General features: G+C 39.0%; 1 protein-coding gene across 1 annotated transcript in view; it reads left to right on the plus strand.

Annotated features, from left to right (window-relative positions):
* TMEM135 (transmembrane protein 135) overlaps positions 1–20,334 on the plus strand; it is a 187,920-nt gene that overhangs the window by 72,321 nt on the left and 95,265 nt on the right. The window contains exon 5 of the mRNA XM_040583550.1: positions 3,630–3,695. Coding sequence (XP_040439484.1) covers positions 3,630–3,695 — 66 coding nt within the window. The remainder of the gene's footprint in view (positions 1–3,629; positions 3,696–20,334) is intronic.

The following is a 20,334-nucleotide window of genomic DNA, read 5'->3' on the forward strand; positions in this document are numbered from 1 at the left end:
AGTTATCCTGACATGATGATAAATATTTCCAGTCTTTTGTATTTCATAGTCACAGTTACTCATCCTAGCATAAAATAAGAGATTATTTTGGTATTTTCAGTATTAAAAAATTGACATAATTTATGCTGTTTTTTTGAATTAGGAAGTGATAAATGCATATAAAAATCTGGCATTCAGTGGGAAAATATCTACTATAAATACATACACAGATTTTAGAAGTTATTTTGAAGTTGTTTAGAAGGATTGAAAGGGCTGATACTGCAACCAGGTAATCCAACTTATTCTAAATGCCATGTAACTTTGTGTGTCTTTATTCAAGGATACTGTGAATTGTGAACCAAAAGAGCTGTGAAAACTGTTCTGGGGGGAGAAGGGCAGTTTTGACCTGATGCTTAAAAGTATGCTAAACTTTTCTAATATAAATCTATTGCTGAAAAAGTCAAAGGTGGTTGTTTTTTAAAAAAATTAGCTAGCCTGTGTTGAAAGATTGTGACAGAGCAGTACTCTGCATGTTTTTATCAGATTTAATCCAATTAAATAAGCAAACATCCCATTTCAATATACGTAATACTTTTTTAAAAAAAATATTTAAATTTGTTACATTTGCGTTCAAGGGATTTAAACTTAATCAATATTGGAACAAGTTGCATGAGAATATTATGCAGCATGAATATTGGCTGTTATTGTCCTAATAACCTTGGTAAATTTAAAATTAAAATCCAAGAGTACACCAGGCAAGCTGTGTTCAATAAACTGGATTTTTAGTCAAAGTAGGTTTGATTTTTTTTTTTAATAGGGATCCTTTTAATATCAGCAAGTTATTATCACACCCAGCACTTCAGAAAGTTTAGGAGGTGTGTGAACATAGTGTCCTTTTTTCATTACTGTTGTGGGTTTCTTTATTCATGCAGCTTCCCACCCCCCCACTCCCCACCCCCCTATTCTTTATGGAGCATTAAGTATGATGGAATTTGTCTTTAACATTTCAAAAAAATAGAGTATTTTGGTATGTTTATATTTTAAGTTTCTCCACCGACGTGCTTGTTCCTCCGTATCTAACCTGTACAGCCTGAATGCCAGCAGGACTCTGTGGTTTTTGGGGGATTTCAGTGTGGCTTGGCTTGTCACAGCTAGAAGCCGCAGAAGGAAGGATGGCCTTCCACTTGGCTGGCATAAAGGATTTCCACCGCTTAAGAGAATTTGGGGAGTTGGGCTGTGCTTCTTTGGAAATTTGCAGGTCATCTGTAAATTTTTTTTTGTGTGTGTGTGTTTTTGTTTGTGTGTTTTGTTTTTTTTTTTTTTTTAATACTGGAACAGATTGATCAGAGTGGTTGTGGGACCTCTGCCCTTAGAGGTGCTGGAAACATCTCCAGCCCTGGGTGACCGGCTCCAAGGGGCCCTGAGTAGAACCTGGTGGCCCCTGTTTGTACCTGCATTTGCGGGGCAGAAAAGGGTAAAGATGGAAATTAAAGGCAGTGTGGGAGTTTGTCCAAACCAGAAGTGTTACAGAGAAATGCAGATTTTAAGACTGGTCAGATTTTCCTAGCCTGATCACTTTTATCACTAGTCTGTGTGATGTTACAGTTTTGTGAAGGTGTTAAAAAGACGTCTGAGCCGTTCTGTCTTGTTCTTATTCCATGTAAGACGCTGCCTTACTTAAATCTCAGCATGTTGTTCACACTTCGTTTTCTTTGTAGAAAGGATACAAACTTGAAAGATTTTCTGCTGCTGCCTGCCTCCTTCGCCTTAAACATCACACCAGCAGTACGCAGGGGTCTGACCACTTTTTTGAAAGATGAACTTCTTGACGCATCCTCTCGGATTTTACATACCTAAAAACCTGATAGCTCTTTCTCCAGCTTTGTCACTGTCAGTGCATGGATGGCTATAGGTGCCCCCACCCCCCCCATGCCGGCTGGGTGGGCAGCTGTGATTGTAGTGCTAATCTTCTTAGTGATACTCGGCGCATGAAGAGTAGCCCATAAGAGGACATGTACGGTGCGAGATCTGCTGCTGCTGTGATTCTTCCTTGTGGCTGAATGGTTTTGACATCTGGCATTAACGGTGTGAGTGCAAGTGTATTAGGGGAGAACTTTTACTAGTAGATGTGAAAAGAAAGTCACACATGCCAGTAGTTTTCAAAAGAAACAAAAGCAGCTTAGCTGTATTGACAGAGTGTTCAATTCGGTTGAAACAGCCCTAAAAATGTTGGTGAAAGAAACCAATTTTGGGAAATACAAAAGGTTGTATGAGGTTCACTTTATCTCTCAAAGAAGAAGGGTTTGAGAAGAACGGCGCCTGGGCATTGCCCTAGGCTGTCATGGGTGTAAACGTAGTGATACGTTTTGCAGTCCAAGTTCGCTGGGGGCTGGGGGGAGCATAAAGAAGCTCTTTTATAATGTTCTTTCCTGCAGGCAGTTATGTAGAAAAGAGGGAACCCCACTTAATCTGTGTCTAGCAAGACTGAGGAATTCATCTTAAGAGATGCCTTTGATATTAGTTTGTTGAGATACAGCTGTCTTAAGGTAGTGTAGCATAAACCCAGCCAGTCTTGCAGTCACATTAGTACTGAGCTGCTTTTTTTTTGTTTGTTAAATCGCTATTTAGCAAGATAATCAGCTAGTACAAACTACTTTTATTTCTGAATTTCTAAACATTTTTTCAAACAGCCTGCTAATTACTTTTTAACATGGATCCTTGAAGTTAGATTTTATTTTTTTTTTTTATTTTATTAGAACCAGATATTAAAAACACGTTTCATTACAGTTGAAATTGAAGCTGGCTTCACTACTTGCTGTGGAAACAATGCTTTAAAACAAATCTGTTCTTGTGTGCACTAATGTGCCAATCTGTGATTTTACGTAACCAGTGAATTTTGTCATGGCTTTTGGCAACCAGCTTGTAGAAGGAAAAGTGATAACAGAATGTTTTTGTACTGTAGCCTGCATTAAGAGTCAGTAATCTATGTTTATATCAGAAATATGTGCTAATTGTCCCACTGGATTAAAGAAAGGATGGGAAAACTAACACAGTAAGGTATGCAACCTAACTAAAGATTAACTTTATTAAAGATTCCCCCCCAAGTTGTGTTCCCTGTCATTTGCACATGAGAATGTTGTGTTTTCTAATGTCACCATTATTAAAAGTTCAGAGGGCTCGGGTGCTTTTAGGAAGAGAGTTGCATCATACTCTTGTTTTTTGAGACTTGTTTGTTAATTGAAGTGTGTCATATTAAACAGCAATTTTAAAAATAAATTGGTTGCATGAGTTGTAAGATACTATATAGCTATTTTTGCCATTAGTATCCCAGTTTTACCTGACAACTGTGGAAGACCATCTTATGTGGCTGAGCATCTCTGAGCTGGATGAAGGGTCTTGTGTCGCAGGAGGGACTGCACACTGTTTAGGGGGTTACTTACGCTGTAGACCAGAGTCCTTGGTAGACTTCTCACCTTGCAGTAAACCTTTGCCTAACCTGTGCAGACTGTTCTAAATAACTTACTGAAATGATTCATTTGTAAAATGGTGCTAAAGGTAGCTGATACCTTAAAAAGTGTTGAAACAGACACTGGTGATCTGGGGTTGTCTGTACTTAACTAACCAATTTGTGTGTATGTTTGTTGATGCAGGCAACAGAAACATTGTTCCGCATGGCAGTAGCAAGAGGAGCTATTACACCTTTAAGACATGGAGAAGTAAGGCTAAATATATCTTTTTTCTTTTTTCTTCCTTTTTTTTTTTTTCACATGTGATAGAATGTTTTATTAATATGATGCTTTATAAATTCCTGAGAGTAATACTGTCTGCAGGTAAGTGAAGAGGGCTGGACTGTATATAACTTGCATACCTACATTACCGTTGTGTGGTGGCTTTTTTTTTTTTTTTTTTTCTAAAGGAGAACAAGAATTTAAGGCCTGCCCAGTGGGTGATTAAGTACCCTTCAGGAAACACTCCCATTTTTCTCTCTGCCTGAATCATAATGTAGCCTTATAATAGAAGTGACTCACAGGTACGTCCTTTAGGCAGGTAGTTTTTCACTGGATTGTCTCTGTTAAAAATTGTAGAATCCAGAGAAATTCATGAGGCTGATCTTTGTTATTGAGTAGCTGCAGAGAGGTCACTTCATCTTTTGTTCTTTTCAAGAAATAGTAGCTTCAGGTAGTATATGAAGTATTAAGACATGCATTATTCTATAGAGGATAAATAGATTTTGAATATCATGTTGCTCATACGTGCTTCTGTTGATGGTGAACATTTGTTTCTTCCTTTGTGTGGTTTTATATCAGGTAAACATTGTTCTGAACATTGATGATTAAATGTCTCTAATATTAGGTGGTGCAATTTATGCTTAGGTTGAATTTAATTTTTAAAAAAATACTACAGTCAGTCATGACACTGGAAGAATGAACTGATCTGGGCATTGCCACAGCTGGATGCTATGGTATATATAGGGTTTTAATTGTAGAAACCTCCATGTGTTTTTCATGGTAATCTGATTTTGATCAAATTCTTAGGTAACTCTGAAAAGGTCATATAGTAGGCACAGCATTCAGTCTGGAATGGGGACATAGACTTAGCCTGGGAATCCAGGCTGTGCTGTAAAATGTTCCTTCTGCTGATGAAGCTGCTTTAATTTGTCTTTAAACAAACTAGTATCTTTGCATCAGTGTGTGAAGATGTACCTGAGATTTCCTGTCCTGCCATTGTCGGTAGCTTTAGTGTTTCTGAATATATAGATTCTTTATATTTTAACATACTGATGTTCATGCATTACACGCTTCTGTAGAAAAGAGATTTCCAGAAGTGTTAGTTATGGAATATGTGTAACCCTTCCAAATTCTGTTTAGTTTTTCTCAGTGAACGGTGCTTAATTTTCTATGTTTTATTGACGAGGCTGCAGAGAACTTGTGGAATCTCCATCCTTGTAGTTACTCAGTGAATGGTGTGAATTATGGAAAAATCAAATGATTTTTTCTTTTAAAAGTGTAACTAATTGTACCATGCAATGCGAAATACTGGGATGATTGCAGGCATAATGATCTCTGTTGTGAATATTGTAATGTCTGTATCTTATCCATCTTGTGTTGAGCCAGTTCAGCTCACTGATGTGGTAGAAAAAGTTTTATTTTTTTCTTCAGATATTCCCTCTGATCTTTTATCAATTAAACTGCCTCGAGGGCTAGGGAGAGCCAGATGAGAATCAGCAAAATAAGTGGTGAGATGATGTAGCCATGGTTAGCAAGAAAGGAACTGGATGAAAGTGCATCTGTGTGATGATGGTGAACATTACGTTGGCATACTGTGTCCTGTGACACCATGTACGAGGTATTCCTTGGGCTTCAGTGGAAATGCAGCTAATGCTAAGCTAGATAATTTATAGGTAAAACATTTAAGAATTGCCCAGAATTGGTTTTTTGCATATGAAGGCAGTGGGAGAAACAAAAAGACCTTTTTTTTTTTTTCCTCTTATATTTTTATCAGGCAATATGCATAGGGGAAAAAGTGTTCTCACTCAAGGAAAATATTTTCATTAAATTCCATTGTGGAATTATAATTTACTTAGTCTGAAAATGAGGAATGATATTAATCAAATGAAACTAATTTTTCCAGAAGAAACATACAATTATCAAGAGTAATATTAAACATTTTTTTAGCTCTTCCAAGAAATTGCTGAATGTTTGCACAGTGTGTAAGTAGAAAGGAAGCCAGAAAAAAAGTTGAATATGAACTAAAGTTGACTGTATTCTGTTTGAGAAGTGTGAACTTGGCAGTGAAAATCAAAGCAAAGCCACTTGTTTATTGGAAATTCCAAACTACGGAGGCAGCGCTCCAGATGTGCAAAAGTGCTGTTCAGCTTTCATAGCAGTACTTAAAAATGTAACCCCACTTAACATTTAAGAGGAGTAAAACTGTTCAATATTGGAAGCTAAAATCATACTTGTTTGTTGTAAATTAATAAATAAACCCCGGCAATATTCTGTCTGCACTGCTGAACAGATTAATGTGCAAACATATCTTCTATACAGGCAAAACAGGGTGCGTGAAAAACTATCCCTTATAATCCAGTTGTCATCACCAGGTGGATTTATAGTTTATAATATTGAATGTCTAGGGGAAATGCCTTTTCTCCTTCTTCCAACGTTTCCTCATCCACTGCAACTCATCAAGCCATTATGTATATAGAATTTTTAAATTTCTCCTTTATTATCCTTGAAGAAATTGAAAAATGAGGTTGTACTGCTTTTTGACTTTTGCATATGGTTTGTAAAGTTACTGTTGGAAGTTTAGAAACAGTGCTGCCATAAGTCGTTATCAAAATTGGGTACAAAGTGCTAATAAATTATTTAACTGTGGGATATAGATCATAGAGGTTCCTGAAGAATTTTCTCAGCGGTTCTCTTGCTCTTGGCTGAATTGAAGTCTAGTAGCATCCATGGGAGGTAATCAAACCCAGAAGCGTAATTAATATGCAGGATTCAGTATGTTGTTTGTCATGTTAATTCGTTATTTCTGTCAGTTGCTTTGTTTTGGGGGTGGAGTGTGAGGCAGAGCCTTGTAGGCTTTATTTGTTTCTGTTAGTGCTTCTAGCTCGTTCCCAAAAGATCCAAAAATTGTACGAGCAGATGTGATCGCACCAGCTCTATTGCTGTGCTCGCGCACGGGAGCCTTAGGGTGCGTTTCATTAATGCTGCGAGGTTTGGGGTTGGCAGCAGACACAGCTGCTCCAGCTGTTTCTCCTGCTGCTGGTCTTCATGTAGCAGGGTAAGATCTGCTGCCATCTGTTCCTTGTGCTGTCCAGCCTCTTCCAGACAGAGCTGCTATCTTCAGGGGTTCACTGTTTATGCTTCCCGTTTCTGCGTCCCCTGGAGCTTCTGCTGCTGTGCGCTCAACCCCCTGGGGGAGAGGGAGGAGGAGGAGCGATAAGGATTGGCAGCAGTGGCTACGAGAAGTCACTGGATGCGTGGTAGGAGGATGGAACAGGCTGAGATGAAGTTTGATGACTGTACACAGAGAGAAAACTTCCCTAATCTTAATTGGAAGTGACCAGTTTTATTCCCATTGAGCAAGTGGTACAGCAAAACCAGTGGGTCACGTAAGATTTGTATGTCTTGTGGACGTCCTGAACAAGGAGGGGCTTGATCAGGACACCGATGTTCTCAGTCCCTGTAGAGGAGGGAAGCAAATGCACACAGCCCATCCAGAGATGGAGCAGGAGGATAAGCGGAGAGGGTGGAACCCTTAATGGAAAAAATACGATGACATGGACAAGGGGGACACAATGGTAGAGCATGATTCCCAGAGAGCTGGAACTGATACCAGCCGTGTATGAACCCTGTGGATGTTAACTCATTCCTTATAACATCTCTATGAATTTGTAAACTGTTATAATCTCTTTTCATATGAAAAATGCTGGGAGTTCCAGGTGGAAGAATTCAGGTGTGTATTGTTTGGGTTCATTAAGTCTATCAGGGGAAAAAAAAAACATTGCTGCCTCAGAATGCCTCAGAAGTGAAGGGCCATGCCACATGGACCGTTCCCTTCTGTCTGAAATGTTAAGGCATATGGGGAGCTTTCAAAATCTTCATGTAGTGTCTTGTGATGGTAAAGACACGGAAAAAAAAATTTCAGAAGAGAAGGACTTTCACAGGAGAGCTGGAGCAGAGAAAGAGCTTAGACTGATAGGGTTAATTTTATAATGCCTGCAACAGCTGAGACTTTTTGAAGAGGTTTCAAAGATGGAAATGGGAGTCTTCAGTCTGTAGCATTACAATGGAATGCCTTTAATTTGGGATATTTGGTGTTTTTTTCCCTTTCCCCCCCAGTTATACAAAAGCCTTGGTTCATGAAATGCCATGGGCAACAAGTATACCAAGGGATTCCCAGGCTGTGTCTTAAGTTTCTGAGAGGTTCAGTTGATAGCGGCGGTTGGGTTTAGCTGGGGTGCCTGAAGAGATACCTGTCTAAGGCTCTGGTGAATATTATGCTGTAAAAAGCAGGCAGAGGCCAGCCAGTGTGTCCTGTCTCTTCTTCTCAGCCTATTTAGTTCGTCTCCAGGTAAGTTAGTGACCAACATCCAACTGGAGTTTTTGTTGGTTTGCTGTTGCTGACTCCTGGTTCCTTGAGAATTACCAGTTACATTGTTTGCATGGACAATATCTGGATTTATATTAGGTATAAAATGAGTGTTGTCAACCACATTTGAATTATAAATAGATACAAAAATATAAGTATTTATTGTACTTCCCAGCCCAAAATTGCTTATGGTGTAATGCATGTAATGATATGCATCGCTATGGCAGTAGGTACCCATGCTTGAAAGTGTACTTTGTTGTAAGAAGGCATGTCTTTGCTTTTATTTAAAGCCAAGTTTAATAAATTTCAGAATTATATTTTCATTTGTCTGTTTTCTGTCAGGTAAATAATGTGAAGTGCAAAGCTTTATAAATTTAGCCCAGATATCTGTAAAAAGTAATTTCTGTGACTTTTGTATTGATAGTAAATACTGATGATACACTTGTCATTATATTTTTAGCTAAAAGTCAAACAAGGGGATTACTAAGGGTCTTTAAAATGCAATTTCTTTTATATTTTTACAAGTAAACACATAACAGTGGAAACAGTGATAGGAAGTACTTTTGTGTGCAGCAGTTCTGTTAGTTCCATGGGCTTTGTCCTCTGCTTTACTCTTTGCAGTTGTAACAGATGTGAGATGACATAGTCCAAGTGCCATCCGTGTAACTTGGGTTCAAGGTTTAAATCAAGAACAACTCTCAAGATAACATCAATTTGTTTTGGTCTGAGTAGGAAGGAGCTTAGTAACAGCAATGCAGTTATTCCCAAGTGAGCAAATCATACGCTTTTGTGATAAAACACTTGTTTTGATAATTCTTACTCAACAGAGTATTCTTTAGAAATCAAAACCATAAGCTCTTTGTTATATGAGGGGATGTATGTATACCTTAGAATAGTGCTTTTAAATAATAAATTTTAAAATGTTGCTAAAAGCCGAAGATACTGTGAAAGCGTTAATTTCTTGCATTTGTGGATTGCACTAAATGGTACCTAGTAGATCACAATTCAGTAGTCACTGTAGTTACATTTCTAGAACAATTTTGTCTCTTTAAACTACATGTATGCATGGATATATATATATATCTATATCTCTGTATATCTGTAGACTCTTAACTGTGAAATTTTATCTTGTGTTCATTTTAGGAAAGAATTTCAACCTAAGAAAAGAGGGGACAACGTTAAATCGACATTACTGTTAGCTCTAGGAAGCCCTTTCTTCCCCATCCACCATGTCGTAGCAGAGTGCAGTGTAGCGTCCTGGAAGCTCAGCTGTGGAATGAAGTCATGTAGACAAGAACCTTTTTTATTAATATCAATAACTGTAATAATTTTTTTCATGAGAAGGGACTTCGTAATTTTACTTACTGTTACAGCAATTTGAAACAGATCTTAATCTTAGGACACCTCAGTCAGTTGTGTACTGTAAAGATGACGTGGAACAGAGTGTTCATTTAAGTTATGGTCACTTTTCCATATAAAGGGGTTTATTCTAGAAATTACCAGATTCTACATTTGATTTTTAAATTTTGGGGTTTGTCATGATGATGTTTCTGCTTGTATTTTTGGCCAGGTTCATTTGTAGTACATGAAATGCAGGAACGTTTTGTAAACCATAACATCTTAGGTTCTGAAGAAGTTCTGAGAATCGCTTGAGATTAATTTTCTTTTAAATAAAATTGCTTTGGGCACACTGTTTCCTGTGATTTCAGCTTGGGGGCATACCAGGCTTAATCACTTGCAGGCACATTAGAAGCTGAATGGCAGTGGGATAGTGGACATCTGATCCCCTCGCCCTCCTGCCTTCCTATCACAAAGGTGTCTTTATTATCCGGGTTCAAAAGTTCTGCTCTCACAGCCTACCCCATCATCTCTGGTTTCCATGCTTTTTTCTGGAATACTTTGTTGCTGTCGTGTTAATATGTGAGGAAAGATGTTTTCTCAGATTTACATAAATCTTACAGCAGTAGAGATGCTGTAGTTGTGGTCCTGAAGGCTTCTCCTCTTGCTAAGCCTTCTGTCTGTAGCCAAGGTCATGTTTAAAAGGCAGCACTCTGGGTCAAAATGAGCTTTGTGTGTTCTTACTGAAATGATAATGCTTCCCAGCAAACGGTGTTTGACATCACTGAAGAAATCTGGTTTGGTACAATAATAAAACTTAAGTTTTTGTAAGGCCATGTCATAACATTCATGGGATTTTTCTGCCTTTGAATTAGGATTGTCAGTCTCTTGGATCTTATTCTGTGGGGTTTTTTCTCCTCCCGGTTAAGTGTTGCTAGTACACAGAAAAATGTGTATTTTTTTAATTTAGAATGTTGCAAAACAGCGTCAATTTAATTTAACTAGACCATATTTTCTGAATATGTGGTGTAAGATCCAAAGTGCCAGTAGCTTTCAATATTAATTTCTGTGATCGTTACCCTCTTTCGTTTTATGAATACCTTTCAAAAATAAAAGCAGGGAGTTGCAGGCAGGTCTGAGTCCCTGTTCATCTACAGGGAGGTCTCCTCTATCCCCAGGACAATAATCTCTACTTTGGGGTTTTTTTAGCTTTTTTTGAAAGAGATGTGTTTAAGAAAAAAAAAGTATCCTGGATCAGTGTTCTGAAACATCAATTAAAAACCCAGTAAATTATTGGTTTATGTAGATACAGCTTTCTCTTTAGCAAAATCTTTTTTGGAAGTAGTATCGAGGTTTTTATAACTTCTTGCAAAGGAGCAGCAAATGGAGAGAACGTATCCACAAGGACAGAACTGTTTTGTTGTCTCCCTTAAGGTTTCGGTTTGGGGGTTATGTGTCAGAAGTACTTAAAAATAGTAGTGGCATCTGGAAAATCCTTCTGGCGGGTCACAATGGGGAACAGTTGAAAGGTAATTTAATTGCTGAAGGCTGGCATACCTTATCTATATTATCTGGAAGTAAGTCCAAAGTAAATACTTCTTCTGATTAAACGCACTGAAAACTAAAGCTTGATTGGAGAGGGAGGGAGGAGGAGAGAGGGAATGCTGTTGAACCCCGAGGAGGAAAACCACCAGATTACCTTTGAGATGTTCCAGTACAGAGTGTCTGAGTGATGGTTGTGCTGTGTATTTGGTTGTGGGAAGGTGTTACTTGCCCAGGTTATTACTCATTTTATGCAGTTCATAGGTTTTTAATTCATTGGCAGTCATGAAGAGGAAAGTAAATTTGTCTCAAAACCTGAGTTGAGTATTGAAGAATTTTTTTCCTCTTTTAATAAGCGATTTGCCTGAGGATATTCTGTTTCTTACCAAAAATCATCATGAGCCTTGAAAAAATACTGTCCTACTCCAAATAATTTTAAAGCAAAGTGATGGAACTGATTTGATAGGAAATGGGAAAAATGTATATGCTGAGTTGTGTCTGGTGTGAATTTAAGGTAGAAATATATGAAAATAGGGTAGTGGCTACATGTTCCAGCATATGGAGAGTTGCCACTGATGGAAGCTAACACACGAATTTGGAAATCTAGAGAATGTGTGATTCCAGTTCTGTTTCGAAAGTTACCTAGGTGATTCATGCTTTGTATTTTCCTTTTAAATGTATGGATATATAGTATGTCTATTTTTCATAGACTAGAGCAAATGGGATTTACTACTTAAGCATTTGGCTTCACGCTATGCATTATTTTTATTAATTTTTTTTTAAATGCAGGCTGATGATATGGTTTTATCTTGCAATAATCATAACTTCCCCATTGTGAAGTGAAACACAGGGCTAAAAGGTAAATCAAATTATGCACAGAAGTATTTGTCAGTTGTCTTGGCTTCCATCAAGACATTTTTGACAAGGAATAAAGTCAGGAGGCAATTACCTATTTTAAAGATTTTTTTTTTTTTTTTTAATACCTTGCCTATATATTCCAGATATCCTATTCTTTTTCCTCAGTAAACAGTGAGTGCATGGCAAATGCAGGCAAGATAAAATTACGGCAACAAAACTAAATGTGAGGACATTTACTTTCCAATCTAGTTTTTGGTTTAATGTGACTTGAGGTGGTCAAGAAATATGGTGCTGGGAAGTATATGGGATTGTTTTCTGAAGGTATTATTGTTCTTAATTTTTTTCTCATTAAAAATGTAGGTGGTGGTTGTCATTTCAAATATAGGCGTTTCTTTCTGTAACCGGACAGCATTTGTTTAATAACTATTCTAATTGTGGTTTTGTATGTCATGGCCTTGGAAGGAAGCTGTCACCTTGCTTTATACTTAAAACCTGCTCCCAAGGACAGGGTCTGGTGACTCCATTGTTCCGCCAGAGCAAAGAGCATCTGTGGGAAGAATTTTCCTTGTATACGTGAGGAAAGGCAGAGTGGGTACGACAGGAGGCTGGTACTCGAATAAGGCTGCTTCTCACTTCGGTGGTGTTCATGCTGATGTTATGTTAATGCGTTCATGTAGTTGAAGAAATAGGCAACAGTAAACAACTATTTAAACTGGTAAAGCTACGAATTGGTTTATATTCCCGTATGCATTTACAAGTGCTCAATACGTGCTGAAGATGTAATTAAAGCATACATAACTGATCTTTGATTTCTGGGCAACTTGTTTGACTTAAGTTTTGGAATAATAGTCTCACCAGTGTATGAATGAGTTGTCATTTTCTCTGATGCTTTACAGTGACAGTACGTGTATGTCAGCGAACTCATGATAATGTATGTAGAGTCCCGTTGAGAAAGGGATGTCTTAACTTTGGTGTAAATGTTACTTGCATTCAATGATTTCCAGCGAATAAAAGGTAACCTTCCTTTAGGAGAACAATGTTCTCATTTGTTGTGCTGTCCTGATTCAAGTTATTTTATGCTCCTTATCCATATGTTAGAGTTCTTAAAATAATCATCGATCATGCATGAACAACAAAAACAAAAAGTCATCTTTAATAACTTTTAGTTGCCCTGCATATAAACAGAGTGCATAAATCAGAACGTAATTTTATTTTTGATTTTCTGAAAAGAGGATGAATGCGCTACAGTCAGTGAGAAAGCTCTTTCTGATTCTTGTTTGATGTTCAAAGTTTGGTGAAAATCCTACAAGTCATAGTTTATATTTCCTTATTCATGAGCAATTTTGGATTGTACTTGGTGAACTGATTCAAAGTGGAAATGATGAAAACTAAGAAAAGATGTGAACAGAATGACTGCAATAGGTCGTAGTTACTAATACTGCTGTTTTGCTGCTGTCTCCTGTAAAATCCTCGTAGAGAAGCAGTCAAAGTACGGGCTGGATGAGCAGACAGCAAGGTGCGTTGCAAAGCGGCTGAAGATCCAGGCCCGGAGGGTGGTGACCGGTGGCACAGCGCCGAGTTGGAAGCCAGTAACTAGCAGTGTACCCCAGGGTCAATACTAGGTGCCATCCGGTTCAACATCTTCATTACTGGTCTGGGTGCTGGGGCAGAGCATACCCTCCACAAGTTTCCTGCTGACACCAAACTGGGAGGAGTGGCTGGTAGACCAGAGGGTCATGCTGCCATCTCGAGAGTCTGGAGAAAGGGGGCTGCCAGAAACCTGGTGACCTTCTTCAACAAGGAGAAGTACGACGTGTTGCACCTGAGGAGGAACAACCCTGGGCACCAGTGTACACTGGGGAACACCCAGCTGGGAGGTGGCTTGGTAGAATAGGAGCCAGGTGTCCTGGTGGACACCAGGTTGGACATGAGCCAGAAATGGGTCCTTGCTGCAAAGGTGTGTAAAAGAATCCTGGGCTGCATCAGACAAAGTGTTGCCAGCAGGTCAACAGAGAGGTGACCCTTCCCCTCTGCTCTGCACTGGTGAGTGCTGTGTCCAGTGCTGGGCTCCCCAGTATAAAGAGAGACGTGGACATCCTGGAGGGAGTCCAAGAAAGGGCCAATAAAGATGAGGAAGGGACTAGAGCATCTCTCCTATGAAGAGAGGCTGAGAGCTGGGACTGTTCAGCCTGGAGAAGAGAAGGCTCAGGGGGGATCCTACCTGCAGGGAGGGCACAAAGATGATGGAGCCAGGCTCTTCTCAGTGGTGCCTGGTGCCAGGACCAGAGGCCATGGGCACAAACTGAAACACAGGAGGTGCTGTCCGAATGTAAGGAAACAATATTTTTCCTGTGAAGGTGACCAAGCACTGGGACAGGTTGCTTGAAGAGGTTGTGGAGTCTCCATTCTCCATCCTCAGAGAGACTGAAAAGCCATCTGGACGTGGTCCTGGGTAGCTGGCTCGAGGTGGCACTGCTTGACCAGGGGGGTTGGACCAGACGACCTCCAGAGGTCCCTTCCATTCCGAAGCATTCTGTTTGCATTTAAAGCGCTAAATTTTTGAACTTTGCAGTGTATTTTTCTGTATGTGTAAAATTAGGATAATGACATTTTTATTAGGCCTATATTCGAATAATATTATTTAAAATTCAAAATTTTAAATTTACATAAGCTGCTCTTAAGCTGTAGAAAAATCAAAAGACAGTACCTGGGGTAAGCAGTTCCAGCTTGTAAAGGCTGAGGAGTGATATGAGAAAATACTGCTGTTCTTTCCAAAGTTACAGGGAGGTTAACTGCTAGAATTTGGTACCAGTGGCCTAAACAGGGTGTAGTATTTCTGGTGTAATGTTACTTGGTGGCAGGAGAGGAGAGCCTCCAGAGCATCTCCATTGTATGCCAGATCGTGATGCTCACTGGGTGAGATCAGCTGGCTTTTACGGACACTGTGAGTCTGGTACCACCCTCCAGTGATCCAAAGTCATTTCATACTTAAAAATCTTCGATCTTCTTCCTTCTTTTAAAGAACTTCTGTGAGTTTGCTCTGGGAGGCCAACCCTATACCTAGACAACAGCACATTTAGGAGCACAGTCTAGCCTCAGACATTCAGGTACCTCTGCAAATGGAAAGCAAGTCTTCGTGATGGAACACATCAAGTGCCATTGCTCACTGCTGAAGTGTGAGCCTTGTGGGTGCTTTGAGAATCAGTAATGGTGGGCATTAATTGACCTTTACATTGTTACGGTTCTGTAGTAACTGCCTGCATTGGTTCTTGTAATAATTTACTGTAATCTTTTCATAATATTATAGCACTGTCTTCTCAGAATCACATTGTTTTTCTTGACTGGTCTCACAGTGTGAGATGGTTACGATGGGTGAGGACCAGGTCTGCCAGCAGCAGGAATGTTGGCATGCCTGAACTGTTGGAACAATTCTCCCACTCTGAACCATGAAACCAATCTGTTCCTGTCGGTTACAATTTTATGGAAACTAATTCTTTGTTGATGGAATCAGGTGAAAAATATGTGGTTCTGATTAGCAAACAGTATGCAGAGTTTCTTAAGGTCACGGAGAACATTCCTCTGGACACGTGCATGTGTTCAGATGTGTGTGTATGACTATGAATATATGTAATACATGCATCTGCCTATATTAAAAATGGTGGATGGTTTAGTTTTTTCTTTTTATATATACTAGTTTTTAAATGTGCTATAATTGATACAATTTTAGCATTAATTATTAAATATTTGTATGCATATTATAGTAGAATACTCTGTTTTGTTGTTTCTACGTTTCAGAAACTTGTGGTTTTTAACTCTACAACCCTCAAAGTAGTGTTTAGCATTACTATGTAACACAAACGCAAATAATGAACCTTTTTTGAAGTAGCACTGTTTTCCATAGGAAATACGTATTATACAAGTGACTGCTTGGATAAAACAATGACCTTTCATTTTTAAGTATCCTGCAGAGCTGCAAAAAATATAATGGTATCTGCAGTCTGCCTAATGGATTGCTCACCGCATCACCACATGCAATTAAGTATAAATGATTTTTCTGCTCAAGACAGGCTCAAGACTGATTTAGCAATGAAACTTAATTACTTCTAGCCCTTAGAGAAAATAGCCCAAGAAGGCTGAGGTTGTTGGCAGGGCAATGTGGGAAAGCTACTGCTGAAACTCCCTTCCCCGTTTCTGATGTTCTGTTAGCAGTACTTAGCACCGTTAACCTTCAGTTAAGCAAATATTCCCACAAAAATTCTGCCTCGTTCGTTCTTTCTTTGGTAGAGGCTAAAGAGAAAGATAATGAAACTTTGCGGCTTCTTAAAAACAGTCGTTCTGACAAACCCAACTGCTTCGCTGTATGGGTGAAATTATTCAGTGCCTGTGGAAATTAAAACTTAAAGATTAGTTCTCAAATGCCTGTGTAAGTGTAAGGTCACCATTCTGGCCAGAGAACTCTCAGGTGAAAAGCTAAAGCTAAGTGCATTTGTGCTTCTTGGCAATTTATTATGTCATAGGTAAATTGTCTATTTTGTACTCATGTTGTAGGGGGAAACGGTGCAGGAACTGAATATTGCAAAATAAATTAATCATATTAATAAACTGCTTTATGCTCAATTGCTTCATTTGAGTTCATAGGAATGTGTTATTTGAAGGAAACGGGAACTTCAATTCTGTGACTCCAAGGAATACATCTGGAATAACAATACAGAGACACATATGGCATCAATTGCCTTATATTTTCCTATATGGGGGTTCTGATTGCAGTAGAAGCGAAAACTGTTCATTACTTATGCAGAACTAAAAGTACAGATATCGTGGATTTGATTTATTGATTTTATACCTGGCTGAAGTACAGTGAGTTCAGAAAAAAAAAAAAAGTGGAAGTTGGGCGAAGAAAATTGACTTCTCTGTCAGCTGTGACAAGAGTTTGCTTTACTTTTGTAGTATATTTTTCACCTTAAATGCTTTGACTCCCTTACTTGTATCTCTTCATATAAATAAATCTTTCATAGATCTCTGTGGGAATTCCATTTACAAAGAGAAGTAATTCTGCAGTTGTAATTTGTTCACCATAATTGCCTCCTCGGTAGGGCTCAACATCTTGTTCCTGCCAACAGCTATGGACACATTTATCAATGGAAATATTCACGGTAACAAAAACTAAACATGTGCCTAAATATTTGCAAGAGTGTGCAGCCTGAGGTGCCGATTCCCAAAGGTACGTTTAGCACATGCTCTAGTGCTTTACTCAGTAGGGAGGGAATTTAAGTGTATGTGTAGATCCCCTTGATTTCAACAGTATTTAACCAAATTAAGTGACCTAAACTTTTTGCTAGACAGGAAATAATAATTTAAGCATAATCTAGACTTTAATTTTATTTTTTAAAAAACAATAAATCCAAGCATTGAAAGACTCATGGGAATAAGCAGTGTCTTATCTGTATGTTTACAGTCCTTGGAATGTTTAGCCCTGGCTTGTATTTACCATCCTTGGTGTGTCTGGGGTATTTCTCATTGTAATTAAGAGTAGGGGTTTTTTTTGGGTAGAAAACAGACATTTTAAAAATGATGCTGAGGTTTTTCCTTAAATCAATAATTACGGCTTTCAATATTTTTTTCATAGATGGGCTTGTAGCACCCTCAGTCAGTGGAAATTACCAGTCTGTCCCTTTCTATGCCCATTTTCTATGTCATATATTTGTACTTTGAACTGCTTTGAAATTCTCTGAAGCAGGTGAGGACGGTGCCCATCACTGAAGTGTTCTTCGCTCTACATTCTTGGTTCACCTCCTTTCAGGAAGGGGACCGAGAGCTTCTGCAAAACCCACCGCATGGCAAAGTAATGAAAGACACATGCACTCAGAGACCTGAATTACAGTTGCACTAGCAACATGTGTCAGGAGCGACATGAACTTAAGGGGTGATTCCTGCTCCGAACAGTTAGCTGCCTAAATAAACTTGGAAAAAGGCTGGAAAAAAGTGTAGCATTAACATCCCTATGTGAGGCTGGGATAGGTGACTGATTTGGAGTCATACGAGTAAAAGCGAAAAGTAAACTTTTTATCTCTTCAGCTATAAGGCAAAATGGCACTGGCTGTTTTGCAATAGGTCATGCAATAGCTCTAGTTAATTCCTATCATAAACTAATTAATGACTGGGGTTACCTGCAGTGAAAGAGCACAAGTCTTGTACCCCAGGTGGTCTCCAGCAGTTTTTGGTTCCAGTGGCGCTGGGTGCCAGTGGCACGGCAGTCCCCATTCTTCGCAGCCATCCAGCGAGAAGGCAATGCTCAAGCCACCCTGTAAACTTCATGCTACAAATTTAGTGACTAATAATATCGTTGGGATGTAAGATGAATCATGCTGCATTGCTTGCTGCTTGAGTTTCACTGAAGTTTGAAGCTAAGCTTCACTCCTTAGCGGGAAAGGCTGCTGTTCTACTGAGCATTGCTGCTTCCTTTGCTATTTACTGAAGTGTTTGTAATACAGGTAGAGGTGAAGTGCGTTCTTTACAAAATTCCTTTCTGGTTTTATACTTTTTTAAGGCAGGTGCTCCAACTCCCGTGCACGTGTTGGATTTTAAATCTGTTAACTTGTTTGTAAGAGCAGTTCAACACTCATTTTTAGTTTACTTCTGAATTTTTCTTTGCTCTGAGCAGGGACTTTTTACGGTCTGTGCAGAATGGAACTGAACAGAGGCTGATGTGGAAGTAGTTTTTTTTCAGTAACTGTTTTTTACACAGTGTGCTCCTCTCCTATGGCATTCATTACAGCTCACCGGACTTTGTGTAAATTCAGCAGAAAAATGTAGACAAAATTTCCGTGTGTCATCTGCATGCCCTCGAATTCAGCTTTACTTTGCAAGGACTGTGTGCAGGAGACCATGAGTGGGTACAATGTTCCAGTCATGAGAAAAATGCTTGGAATTCCAGACATTTGGAAGTGTGCACATATGTTTAATAAAACTTTTTCTAAAGTAAAAAAAAAAAGTCTTTCCAGTTGCTAAGAGTCAGAACTTTTTTCAGATTTTTAATCAGATCTGACCCTGGAACTGTTTATCAGACTTAAGGAAAGGTCCTTCACTTACTTTTTATTTGAATAGTAGTGATGATGTGTAAAGGAAAGATTGATCCATACCTGTTTCCGTGTTCTTGGTTGCCACTGAAGATCTTAAAGTTAATTTTCTTACTTCATCTCAAATTAAAAAGAGCCATTTAAAAGCAGCAGGTGGTAGACAATGTGGCCTGGTAGGTGCAGTGGTTATCAAGAAATAATTTCTGTGTGAGACATTAAATTACCTATTTTACAAAGCATATCCTTTCAGCAGTGAACTGTACTTGTGAAAATGCCTTAAATTTAGTATTTTTTTCATAATATCCCGATATAAATTATTTTAGTCCAAGTATATGAAATTATAGAAACAGAGTTTAGCACTGAGGTTCACAAAATATTTTGATTATTGTAACGTGACAGTAATATGGGAAATACTGTTATAAGTAATAGAACAGTGTACACGAAAGACAGAAATACACTGTTATGGTCAATTGTGCACATCAGCTTGGCGGAACTGTATTAGATACAGGCTCATTTGAGAATTAACTACATGGTACTATAAAACAATTTATTTGTGCTTTGCTGACATTGCACAGATGGTTTATACGGCAGTTGATAAGTTAATGCAGGAAAAAAAAATGGCAATTTATCCTAAAATACACTACAGAGATATTTATTTTTATTGACTCTAATAAATGCTTTGGGATAAGTTTTGCCCTAGCGTATATTAAAATACCACTACAAGATTTTCATACAGCAGCTATGAAAGCGCTGCTCAACAATGGACGTAGTGACAACTGGCTAAAAAAAGGTTCCTCCCTCAGTCACTTACTGCATGGCATTTTTATGCAAATAAAATTGCAATTTGAGGTTACGTTACTGATAGTGGAATGAGGAGCGACAGCTGTTAAACATTTCAAATGCTGTGCTTATACGTCTGAAGCAGAGTGAGCGGTTTGTGCAGTTGAAAGTGATGGAGAATTTTAGAGAAGCTGGATAAAAGGGTTCAGGGTTGATCGGTTCCCACCGCTTCCTCCTCAGTTTGCTGGACATGCCCATAATATATAAGGTGCCACGACTAGGTGTGACCGTACAGCGCGGTGATGGTGCTCTTCTCTCTGCTGCGTGCTCCGACGGTGCTCACGGGCTACGTTCGGAGCGGGTGCTCATCTACGCTGCTAGGGCAGGGAGGGTCCCAGCCCCGGGCATGCCTGACACAGGGTAAATCCCTGCTTTGGTACAGGTTTAACAGGTCTTAATATCTTCCTAGCCGGAGTGCTTCTCCGCTCACACCGTCCCAGCACTGGTCTCTTCAGAGAAGATGCCATGTTACTGCCTTCCCTTTCCTTACGGGCCATATGCGGGCTGTAAAATAAGACGTGTCGGAGTTTTGCGTTGGGATGTTGTTTGTTCTTCAAAGTGGTTGTGCAAGAACATGTAGATTGTACCCCTTGGTGTGAAGAAGTCC

This window comes from Falco naumanni, chromosome 2, assembly GCF_017639655.2.
Source record: "Falco naumanni isolate bFalNau1 chromosome 2, bFalNau1.pat, whole genome shotgun sequence".
NCBI lineage: Eukaryota > Metazoa > Chordata > Aves > Falconiformes > Falconidae > Falco > Falco naumanni.